The sequence below is a fragment of the Pelmatolapia mariae genome, unplaced genomic scaffold (assembly GCF_036321145.2).
Source record: "Pelmatolapia mariae isolate MD_Pm_ZW unplaced genomic scaffold, Pm_UMD_F_2 NODE_ptg000554l+_length_32064_cov_1, whole genome shotgun sequence".
Classification (NCBI taxonomy): domain Eukaryota; kingdom Metazoa; phylum Chordata; class Actinopteri; order Cichliformes; family Cichlidae; genus Pelmatolapia; species Pelmatolapia mariae.
Window position 1 is genome coordinate 5040 of NW_027052238.1, and position 12443 is coordinate 17482.

Below are 12443 nucleotides of genomic sequence, written 5' to 3' on the forward strand. Positions count from 1 at the left end.
TCATTGTGAAACCTGGCCCCACCCTATCATGTGAATTCCTGAGGTCAGATGGCCCAGAATGTGAGTGGGCATTAAGGCGTCTGGGAAGGGATCTCAAAACTGGATTATAGATGGCAGACAGTTGGTGTCGTAAACCACCGCCTCTGTTCAAAGATGGTCGCTCACAGTGGACATAGATGGCCTCTTTCACTCCTCTTTCAAACCATCTGTCCTCTCTGTCCAAAATGTGAACATTGGCATCCTCGAAAGAGTGACCTTTATCCTTAAGATGCAGATGGACTGCTGAGTCTTGTCCTGTGGAGGTGGCTCTTCTATGTTGTGCCATGCGCTTGTGAAGTGGCTGTTTGGTCTCTCCAATGTAGAGGTCTGGGCATTCCTCGCTGCACTGTACAGCATACACCACGTTGTTAAGTCTGTGTTTTGGAGTTTTGTCTTTCGGGTGAACCAGTTTCTGTCTGAGTGTGCTGCTGGGTCTGAAGTACACTGGGATGTCGTGCTTGGAGAAAACTCTCCTGAGTTTCTCTGATACACCGGCTACATAGGGGATGACAACGTTGTTGCGTCTGTCTTTCTTATCCTCCCTCGCTGGTGTCTGATCTTCTTTTCTGTGCCTCTTTGCTGACTTCATGAACGCCCAGTTGGGATAACCGCATGTTTTGAGTGCTTCCTTTACATGTGTGTGTTCCTTCTTTTTCCCTTCAGGCTTAGAGGGAACATGTTCTGCCCGGTGGTGTAGGGTCCTGATTACTCCAAGTTTGTGTTCCAGAGGGTGATGGGAGTCAAAGAGGAGGTACTGGTCCGTGTGTGTGGGCTTCCGGTAAACTTCAATGTTGAGGTTGCCGTTTTCTTCAATGTGCACGGCGCAGTCCCAGGAAGGGCAAACAGTTATCCCTTTGTGTCTTCCCTGGTGAACTTGATGTTTTTATCCACGGCGTTAATGTGCGCAGTGAAGGATTCCACTTCTGTGTTTTGATTTTGACCCAGGTGTCGTTTACATATCTGTACCAGTGGCTGGGTACTCTTACTTTGAAAGAGCCAAGAGCCTTTCTTTCCACTTCCTCCATGTAAAGGTTGGCTACAATAGGTGACACGGGGGAGCCCATGGCACAGCCATGTTTTTTGTCTGTAGAAACCCTCGTTGTACTTGAAATATGTAGTGGTGAGGCAGAGGTCTAACAGTGTGCAGATCTGATCGGGTGTGAAGTTGGTCCTGTCCTCCAAGGAGTTGTCTTCTTGTAATCGTTTTCTGACAGTCTCCACTGCCTCTGTGGTGGGTATGCAAGTGAAGAGAGAGACTACATCAAAGGACACCATGGTTTCATCTGGATCCCAGGGTAAGTTTCTCGACCTTGTCGGTGAAGTCGGTGGAGTTCTTGATGTGGTGTGGGGTGTTCCCCACCAGAGGTGCAAGGATGGTAGCCAGGTGTTTCGCAATGTTATAAGTGGCTGAGTTTATGCTACTGACTATGGGTCTGAGAGGGACACCTTCCTTGTGGATCTTAGGAAGTCCATAAATGCAGGGTATGGCATCCCCTGGATAAAGGCGGTGATATGTGAGGCGGTCGATGATTTTGTCCCTTTCAAGGTCTTGAAGGCAAGCTATAACTTTCTTTTTGTAGCTGCTTGTGGGGTCTCGCTTTAAGGCTTCGTAGGTATTGTTGTCACTGAGGAGGAGTAGTGATCTTTGTGTGGTAATCTGTTGTGTTTAGAACCACGGTGCACCTTCCCTTATCCGCTGGTAATATAGTGATGTTGTGGTCTTTGCTCAGGGAAGCTTCTTTTCTTGTAATGTGAGGTTAGACGGAGGGACTTTGGCACTGGAGAGGGTGGCTGAGACTTTCATCCTGATTTGCTCTGCTTCTGTCTGTGATAATTTGTTGATCCGTATGGCAGTTTCTGTGGCTGTGATGAGGTCCACTATGGGCAACTGTTGCGGAGCAATGGCAAAATTGAGTCCTTTGGCTAATACGTTCTTTTCAGGTTCAGTGAGCTTCCGGTCTGAAAAGTTCTTCACCCATTTTCCTGACTGTCCTCAGGTGTATGTTCTTCTCTGAGTTGTGTAGATTCAGACTGAGGAGTGAGTGTTTTTGAAAGCAAGGTGTGGAATTTCCTGCATTGTCTTTCTTTTCCTTTAGAGTGTTGGGCCCGCTGAGCCTTGTCCACAAACTTGTAAACCTCTTCTAGGATTGGAGAGGGTAGAAGGGTTTTCCAGTTCCTGCAGAGTCTGGCTGATCTTGATCTGGAGGGCATCTATAGTGAAATGGACCTGTCTTATCCTTTCACTTAGAAGGTGATTTTGTGCTCTCTGTAGAATCAAGTCTGCTCTGTGTCCCCTGACAGTGGATCCAAGGCGCAGGCTCTTAGGAACAACTCTGCTTTGTCTGCATCTTAGGTTGAAACGGAGATGGTTCCTATAATCCGCTAGTTTTTCTTGATTCCCTTTCATACTCCCCGCACCAGTTGAAGGGTGTTCCTCCCAAAATGTACGGCAATATGTCTGTGAAGGTTCTCAGTCATCCAGGTCATCGTAGTCTAAGGAGCTTGGAAAGAAAAGCGTCTGGACTTCTTAAAGTTGCTTGAAGACGTTTTCACCTCTCATCCGAGAAGCTTCTTCAGTTCTAAGGTCAAATGGCCGAGAGTCCCAGATTTAAAACCCAGTGGGAGTATCCCCCCAAAGAGGGACAAAGGACCCCCTGGTGATCCTCTAATCACATGAGCCAAGGTGTGAAAGCGGGTGTGGGACCTAATCAGCCAGGGTTTCGGGTGAGCTCATTGTTAAACTTTAAGAAGTCCAGACGCTTTTCTTTCCAAGCTCCTTAGACTACGATGACCTGGATGACTGAGAACCTTCACAGACATATTGCCGTACATTTTGGGAGGAACACCCTTCAACTGGTGCGGGAGTATGAAAGGGAATCAAGAAACTAGCGGATTATAGGAACCATCTCCGTTTCAACCTGAGATGCAGACAAAGCAGAGTTGTTCCTAAAGAGCCTGCGCCTTGGATCCACTGTCAGGGGACACAGAGCAGACTTGATTCTACAGAGAGCACAAAATCACCTTCTAAGTGAAAGGATAAGACAGGTCCATTTCACTATAGATGCCCTCCAGATCAAGATCACAGACGCTTTTCTTTCCAAGCTCCTTAGACTGTATAAGGTATTGTGTACCATCACAGCATGGCAGTTTATGCTGCCATTTCAGCACTCTTGAACTTTGGTTCAGGGTACCGATTGACGCTACTGTGTTATGTGTTTTGCAGAGAATCTTTGAGATTGAAGGACGGCCTGTTCCCCATGAAATGATCTTTGTGGATGAGGCAGGTTTAAACCTGACCAAAAGAAGGAAAAGGGGGAGGAACATAATTGGCCATCGGGCTATTGTAAATGTCCCTGGTCAGCGTGGGGGGAATGTCACTATGTGCGCAGCCATCAGCCAACGAGGGGTACTCCACCGCCATGCCGTACTAGGACCCTATAAAACTATGCTTCTTCTTGCTTTTCTTGATGGTTTAAGACAACATATGTTCCAGCTGGACTACAGGGAACCAGCACAGCCAGAGCAGCCTCACTACGTTGTTGTGTGGGATAACGTCAGCTTCCATCGCGCTGCTCTGGTTCGTGACTGGTTTACCAATAACCCAAGGTTTTCTAATATCTTTCTGCCTGCATACTCCCCCTTTCTAAACCCAATAGAGAGTTATTTTCGGCATGGCGGTGGAAAGTGTATGACCGAGAACCTTATGTCCGTGTTCACCTCCTTCAGGCCATGGAAGAGGCCTGCCTAGACATATCAGTAGATGCATGCCAGGGGTGGATCAGGCATGCAAGAGGATTTTACCCCCGCTGCCTGGCTGGGGCCAATATAGCCTGTGATGTGGATGAGATTCTCTGGCCTGACCCAGACCAAAGACAAGATGCTGTGGTGGGATAATGTTTCTGGTGTGTGTTGTACTGTATAGTACATGAATGACAATGTGCCACTGTACATACATTGGTTGCGTCTTTTGTGTTTATCATGTGACAAGGGTTTTGAAGGGGAGAACCATAAGCAACCTAATTGTTTTGGAAACTATTGTTTTGAATTAATTGTACCAGTGTGCAAAACTCTGTTGTAGTGTGTGTGTTTTTGAGGGCTTGTGTTTGATGTCTGAGGGCAAAGTTCGGTTTTTCAGCAGGAGTGAATAGTTTTGGGTGTAGAGCTTCATTTTGACCTGGAAATAGGATGTTTGGGGAATTGAGTGAGATGTTATGGATTGTGTTTACTGTTGTGCGGATATGAGGCGTAGTTTCAAGAAATGTGTTTTAGCAATCGAGAAAAACTGTAAATACGTAAATTTCCATGAGACCTGACGCGTGTGCAAAATTTCATGAGTTTTTGGGCATGTTTAGGCCCTCAAAAGGCCGATTCATTTGCCTTAATAATAATAATAATTAAAAGCTGCAAGCACAAGCAGCGTTATGAGGGCCCTCGCACCCCGGCATGTCGAGCCAAGCCCAACACCTACAACCAGCACGTCCGATCTCATGTCACATTGATGGAATTCATGCATTTAACCACCAGCTAAAATTTTCATCTCATTCAGTCATGATTATAGTCATCCCACTAGGTGGCGCTCTAACCATTACTGACAAATGGCATAACAAATATTTTTGTGCTCGAATCTCATCATAACTGTGACCTTTGGGAGAGATTGGACATTGTATTTTTGAGTGACAGGCAGATTACTGCTTTTTGGCGAGCGATTGAAACTCCACGTGCCGCCATGACCACCCCGTTTCCCTGAACGTAAAAAGCTTCACAATTTTAACATCACAAAGGTCTTTAGATTCCACACACTGGAGATTGGGTCAATACGATGAAATCCCTTGGAGGAGTTCGTCAAAGAACGGTCAATGAAAAGAAGGGAAATTGTCGCCAAAATTACACATTAATTTCAAAATGGCTGACTTCCTGTTGGATTTGGGATATTGCTCCAAGAGACTTTTTTGTACATCTTGATATCTTCCATAAGCTTACCAGGTTTCAGACTCATACATAAAACACAGAGCAGGGGCTGTTGTTTTTGAAATTTTCAGAGCAGGGGCTGTTGTTTTGAAAATTTTGTAGGGGGCGCAGTGGAGCCATTTTGGGCTATTCAATGAAAATGGTAAAATAACAAGAAAGCGCTCATCACATTGGAGGTGTGCGCCAAAGTTGAAGACTTTTCAAACTTTCCAAGCCTCTCAAAAGCCACTTCAATGGTCATGGCGAACAGCGTTGCCACCAGGGTGCGCCGTTCAGTTTAAAGTCACAATTTTCTCACTGAAGCATCAAGAGGGACTGATGGTGATATTCACTGCTTTTCAGGTGGCCACGATGAACCTGTGAAAATCAGTACTACAAAAATGAAAGACATGACATTTCCTGTTGCCACTAGGTGCGCTCTGCGTATTCCTGACAATGGGCACATCAATCTGTTCAGGGTGGTCTGACATCATGCCTGTAAAGTCTGGTACTGATCAGATTGGATTTCATTGAGTTACACTAATTTGTTTCTTCATGGCGAGACATCAATGTTCGCCATGATGCTGGGGTCACACCCTTCCGCGAAAACTCACAGTTTTCACTGTAACCCAAGACCAACTCCTTAAGGCTTTCCTGGAGAAATTTGAGGCTGCAGATGTAACCCATCACTATACTGTACCCCAAAGTGTAAAACATGACATTTCCTGTTCCCACTAGGTGGCGCTGTCCCTGGTGTCAAATATGGCCGTTGAAATATGTTCAGGGGTGGAGCCTTATCATATGTGTGCTCTTTGGTCCAGATCAGACAATGTATGACAGAATGAGAGGCAATAAGATTTTCATGGCGAGTCATCGAAATTCGCCGTGGCGCCGCCGCTTCACTGTATCGCGAAAACTCAAAAGCTCCGCAATTTAACATCGCCCAGGTGTGTAGTTGACACTGACCAAAGATGAAGCTTATACGATCAAATCCCAAGGAGGAGTTCGAAAAAGTTCGAGGCATGAAATGGCAAAATTAGAGCCAAAATGTCACCTTCACTTGCAAATGGCGGACTTCCTGTTGGGTTTGCGTCAATGGGCCCCACTGACTTTTTTGTTCGTCTTGGCACGATACACATGTGCGGTGGATTTCATACATGTAGTTCAAACCATGTGTTCGTAGGGCTGCATTTAACAAGGCATAGGTGGCGCTACAGAGCCATTTCCCAGTGCTCATATGTAAAATCATTAAAATATAAAATTTTTCACCAGACCTGGCATGTGTGCAAAATTTCAAGAGTTTTTGAGCATGTTAAAGCCCTCAAAAAGGCCCTTGTTTTGCCTGAATAATAATAATAATAATAATAATAATAATAATAATAAGAAGAAGAAGAAGAAGAAGAAGAAGAAGAAGAAGAAGAAGAAGAAACGGAGCAGATACAATAGGGCCTTCGCACTCTCAGTGCTCGGGCCCTAATAAGAAGAAGAAGAAACAGAGCAGATACAATAGGGCCTTCGCACTCTCAGTGCTCGGGCCCTAATAATAATAATGATAATAATAATGATACATTGGTAACTGCTGTTAAAAATGTGAAATTTTGGAGTCAGAGGTGTTACAGTTATGGTCAGACGTTTGCATCCACGCATGGGCATGAATGTCATCCTAATTGTTATTTTTCCAGCGCAGAACTGGAACCACACAATGTCGATTTGTACATGCAGCCCTAATAACATGTGATCAAGTTGCACTTTGAACACCTGCTTTTGGAAGCTTGTGTTCAGATTCTGGATCGATATCTGAGATTCTACAGCAGACTCGGTTCATTTGAAGTCACAGGACTGAGGTCACTGGAAGGATATGCAAACTCTGACAGTCTGCCAAACAAGCTTTGGTGTCCTCGGGACTTTGGCCTTCACTCTGCAGAGAGACCATTGAACCCCACTAACCCTTGACTGCAGGGGAGAGTTCCAGGTTCAGGTCTGAAGGGTCACTTCAGTGTGATTGCCTGCAGTTTCACACAGACCTTCCTTCTTTAGCCCTCATTCTTTTATCTAACATCCAGTTCATGTATTTGGACAGTCTCTTCCTTAGCTCCAAACATCAGTGTAGAAATAACTGTGGTTGACACCCAGTGGCTCTCACACAAAGTACTCAAATTCTAAGCATTTCAAAGTAACTGGACTCAGCTGCTGTGGTTGGTGTTTAGAACCAGTGAACATGAAGCAGTCAATTTCAATTTCCTTCATCACTATGATTTCTCCATAACAGTCTCCAGCTGCCCCAAACAAAAAGTCATGTGACTGAAAGGAAGGTGTGGCCTGTTAGCAGCCCATAAAATCTGATGATTCTGCGCAGTCAAGCTCAGAACTTTCTTTCTCCCAGACTGCAGCAACCTCACGACTGAACCACTAACACCTGCTGAGCGAACAGGATCAGCCGCACCTCTGCAGGTCTGCTTTGTCACTCTATTGCACGAACGCTCACCTATGAAAACACTTCATTTAAAGGGTTTTTACATCCGGATTTAAACCGTTAAAGACACGAACTGATGAAGTTTAACGAGGCTAAACAACTGTGTGTGTGTGTGTGTGTGTGTGTGTGTGTGTGTGTGTGTGTGTGTGTGTGTGTGTGTGTGTGTGTGTGTGTGTGTGTGCTTTTCATGCATAAATGGACAACCACGCTGACCGGGATTCACAAACGACTGAATGACTTCATAACTGGATCAACAGAATCGAACACGTGCATTAAACACAGGAACAAATAGGAAACTAAATGGACAAAAGTAAATGAATTTGGGAGTTAATAGAAAGGCAAACAAATACAAAATCAAAGCATAAAAGCAGCTAAACTTTGAATATATTCATGTATAATTTCCTTTATTTCAAATATTATTTTTAGTGCCTGTAAAATTAATTTATCTTATTGATTGTCTTGTAGTTTTACTAAAGTTCCTGTTGGTGTTCTTACTTGTCTTATCCTGAAAGTGTGCAGACACATGTGGCTGGCTTGCTCGCACATGGATTTGTTTCGTTTTCAGGCTTTTCGTTGAGCGAGGGACTGAGATGCTGACGCAGCAGGATGGATCTGCCAGCTGTTATTTTTATTTTTCTGTCACTTTGACTTTTTATTTGTAATTTAGTTTTGTTTGAGTTAGTTTCCAGAGTGGATTTTCTTACTGCAGGTTAGTTTTTATTGTTTGAAAACTTTTAATTGTAGTGTTGTAACTAATATTGTATGCAGGGCGTACGTCCCGGGCCACATTTGGAGCAATCAGCTCAGGTGATGCTATGAGGACAGAACTGTTGGAAGCAGTGACTCAGAGTCTCTTACAGACATCCAGAGTCTGAATGAACACGTGTATGAAAGCCTCACCAGCCAATATCACAGCAAAGCATCAAAACAGACATGCCCGTCCACTGTGTCCACTTCACGCTTTGCCTCTCCACAGTGTGAAATGGACACGCGTGCAGAAGTAGCAGTGACGTGCACGCCCGGCTCCCGTGTCAGTAACGTCTGTTTGACCCTGTGATTCTTCTCCTGCTTTAAATATAATACTTAGAGTGAGATCCTCTGTAACTGTTTCAGTTATTTTTCATTTTTTCAAGTTTGTATTTTAGTAAACTAAAACATTTTTATAATATCATAAAAATGAAATTGTTTGGCAGCATCTGACAGCTTTCCTGATGAAGCTACGAGACTTTTTTCAGAGCAAACAAAGACACGCAGCTCTCGTCTCGTTTGTCTGTAAGTGTTTGGGGCTGCAGGACCTACACACAGTTATTCTTCATGGAGGTGAACCTGAGAGCTGCTCGTTCATTTACAAATGACTTTCATGTTGTGTGTTACAGCCATGGCATCCCGTTGGTGGCCCTCCTCGATGCTCTTGGCTTCACTGCTGTTTCTCTACTGGACGACCTCCTCTGCTCGGCCCCGTGACCCCGTCACAGCTGACCTCTCACCACCTTACAGGGCTCGCAGAGACCTGCCTGAAGACAGCAGAGACCAAGCTGATCAAGTTCTGAATGCTGTCAAAGATTCTCTGTCTCTGTTTAAAGACGTGATGGAAAATATTAACCCTGATAAGGTGGTAGGTGTAATCAAAAGCCTTTCAAACTTCGCTAGCCTGGCCCCTGGCATCGGAGGTGTGGCCTCCTCTGTCATCAGCATGGTCCTAGTCTTCATCCCACAGGACGACCCAGTGCTGAAGGCCGTGAAGGAAGGCTTCGCTGAAGTAAACAGGAAGATGGATTCACTCTCCATCCAGATCTCTGACCTGGCAACAGACGTAGAGTGGTTCAGCTACATCAGCGTCTACTCTCAAGATGAACTCCGCATCCTCAACGCCTGGAGGAAGTTCAACGAGTTTCGAGAGAGTGGCGAGCTGATGCGAGGTGAGGACAAACAGCGACTGGCACAGATATTCACCAACTACTATGAGAACACGGGAGCTGAGACCGGTATGACCAACCTTTACCATTACCTGACCGTCACCAGCACGTCTCTGAGCGGAAACATCAACGAACTCCTGAAAAGGAAGTTTAAATGTGACACGAGTCAGATCGGAAAATACAACTTGTATTTAAGCAGCCTGCTGTGGAAGGGGATGCTAGTCAACCAGTTCTACTGGAAACTCGTGGGTTTAAACACAGCAGCCAAAGAAGCTGAACACACACAGATGTTCAAGAAAGTCTCTGAAGCTCAGATTTCAGCTGTACAGTTCTGTCTGACCAACTATGAGCAGTTCATGAAGAACGACGTGATAGAGACCGCCAAAGCTCACAGTGCTAATAACAAGCAAGCCATCGCTGTTCAGGTGAAGACGGTTCTGGACCAGAAGTACAACTGGTACAGCTGGGTGGTGGTGGTATATGACACTGATACAGACACAACATATGCCTTTTACAATATGACAAAGATCCCTGTGGACAGTGTCACTGTGGCTGTGGGCTACACTCTGAAAGAAGAGCAGGACACTAAAGCAGCAGCAGTGGTAAAGGAGCTGGACGTGTGTAACCCGGAGCCATATTACTTTTACACTGTGCCAGAAACAAACTGCGATGAAATCGCACAGAATATTTTAAACTGCAACCGCGAGGTCGATGGAGTTTCTGTAGGTCAGTTTTTAAAGGTGATGCACAGCATCAAGTTTAGTGTGGACGACTTAGTGGAAGTCCCAGCAGCCATGAAGTCCTTCAGATGTTGGAGGTATGATTGGCTTCCATCCATTTTCAGTCAAATCTGCATCCATTACTCCCGGTCCCTCGCCGTCTGCCATCCTGATACGTGTCTGAACGGGGGACAGTGCAAGAGGCTGCTGGACTCCAACCAACACCTGTGCGACTGCCCCGACAGTTACCTGGGAGACAGGTGTGAACACAAGATGAACACCACTGTGCCGCCAATAGATGTAGGGTTTACTGTGCAGAGAGCTCCGCCGTCACCGCCGAACTAAATCTGGAGGATCTGAGCGCACTCACTAAAAACCACATTACTGTGAATGCGCTGACACAGCAGTCGACTGCAAACATGACAACAAACAGACAGGCTGAGGTATCTGTGATCAGTCATGTGTAAGGCAGTGTTGCTTTAACGATGTATTCGTTATGTTTTCTTTGTGCTTGCCATGAAAATAATTAACTATGTGACCACAAATAAAGACAGTGTGAACCTGGACTGTGTCTGATTCTTAAAATATCTGAAACCATGGCTGCGGTTGGGGATGGGATCCACTGGGAACAGGTGCTTTTCTCCTTCATGTTTGCGTCCGCTGAAGCTTCACGGGTCAGAGTAACGTCGTGAAGTCATTCTGGAAGCTGCAAAAAAACGATGAAAATCTTTCACTTTGACTTCCTCATCTTTGGTTTGACAGCATTTTAGTAGAGAGAGACAAGATGGCTTGAACATGAATTGAGCTGGAGTTTGGGAAGGCCTCAGAGGGGCCGGGCAGACCTCCGTGTCCTAATGACAAGTGAAAGAACTGAAAAAGGAGGAGGGAGGGTGGGGCAGGAAAACGAACAGCTTGTAGGGCGACGATGTCATCTATAGACAGAGGACACGTTAGGAGGTGCGATCCTGCTCCTCAAATTCAAATAATTTATCTCCAACTAATGCTGTCAAATAAAAGACATCATGTCCTCTTCATGCAGCTGATAACAGTCAGTGTGAAACAGAAGCTGTGCTGCTCTACGATCAGCTGTAAGGAGCAGCATACAGGCAGGATGCTGAGGAGGAAACATGTAACGACACACGTACATGTAACACGGTGGCTCCGCCTTTGGACTTTTTCCTCAGTTGGTTTAGATTTGGCTACAAATATACTTAAAGTGTGATCAGCATTAAGTGCAGACATATATGACTGTTTCATGTCGGGGGTGCTGAGCCGTGAATCTGAGGGCAGCTGGGGACAACACCGGGACAAATGAGTCGCTAGAGCTGCAAACGTGAGACGACAGCGCAGGTCTGCAGGTCTGCAGGTCTGCCTCAGTCACCTGCAGGAAAACTGTAAAAAAAAAGAGTTAGTGTTCATTGCATTTCAGTTAATTTCTCTCAGTGGGTGTGGGCTGCACAGAGTGTGTCTGTGTGACAGACGTTACTCATTAACAATGATTCAGACTGCTTTGTAACCTCCACATTAACCCTTTCACACACAGTGGTCACTACAGCTATTCAAAGGCTGTTGGCTGGTATTTGTGTGCACTTGTATTGGTGTTGGTGGTATACTTGCACATAAACCAGTACAGTATTGGACACTGACGTGTCACTCCATACCCTGCCACCTGCTGGTTGTGCATGAATTATGACAACCTCAATCAGGATTTTTTTCTTAAGTATTTTTATTCATCTTTTCAGGCCTGATCCTGATTGAGGTTGTCATAATTCATGCCTGACAGGGTTAAAAACAAACTCTGCTCCAAAGCCGAATATTTGTTCAAACATTTTGTTAAGATCAGCAGCAGTCACCACATAAACCCGATAATATCTCACTGCAGTCAGAGCTGCAGAGCCAGCGTCTGTACTGACATGAACATGGTTGTTCATCCTTTAACTGATGCAGGTGTACTTTAACATTATTGAGTCTGTCCACTCAGGTCAGGGAAACTTTGCACTTTTGCACAAAGACAAGATTCAGTTTGCTTTCAAATAAAAGTATAAAATGAATCTATGAAAAACTCAATAAGCATATTTTCCTGTGAGAATAATCGGTGCAGTTTGCATCTTAATTGCCAGCTGGGTCAGTCGTGTCCAAACAGCTGAAACCTCTGCAGAGCTGATCAGCACACACAGAACAGGGCAGACTTTGTGCAGCTCTCAGTAAACGAGATCAAACTTCCACTTTACATTTAACAACTATACGACCACGAGTGGCATCGCCATCCAGGGTGGAGGAACCCATATTTTGAGCAGTGCGTCATGGAGGAATCCAACAAACATCTGGACAACCCGACCAAGCGGACCG

General features: G+C 45.2%; 1 protein-coding gene across 1 annotated transcript; it reads left to right on the forward strand.

Moving 5' to 3' along the window:
- Nucleotides 1-7380: 7380 nt before the first annotated feature.
- Nucleotides 7381-10598, forward strand: LOC134623319 (SE-cephalotoxin-like). Its single transcript, XM_063468465.1, has 2 exons — nucleotides 7381-7437; nucleotides 8836-10598. Exon 2 carries the CDS (start codon nucleotides 8838-8840, stop codon nucleotides 10437-10439), a length of 1602 nt encoding a protein of 533 aa, XP_063324535.1. The 5' UTR covers nucleotides 7381-7437; nucleotides 8836-8837; the 3' UTR covers nucleotides 10440-10598.
- The last annotated feature ends 1845 nt before the right edge of the window (nucleotides 10599-12443 follow it).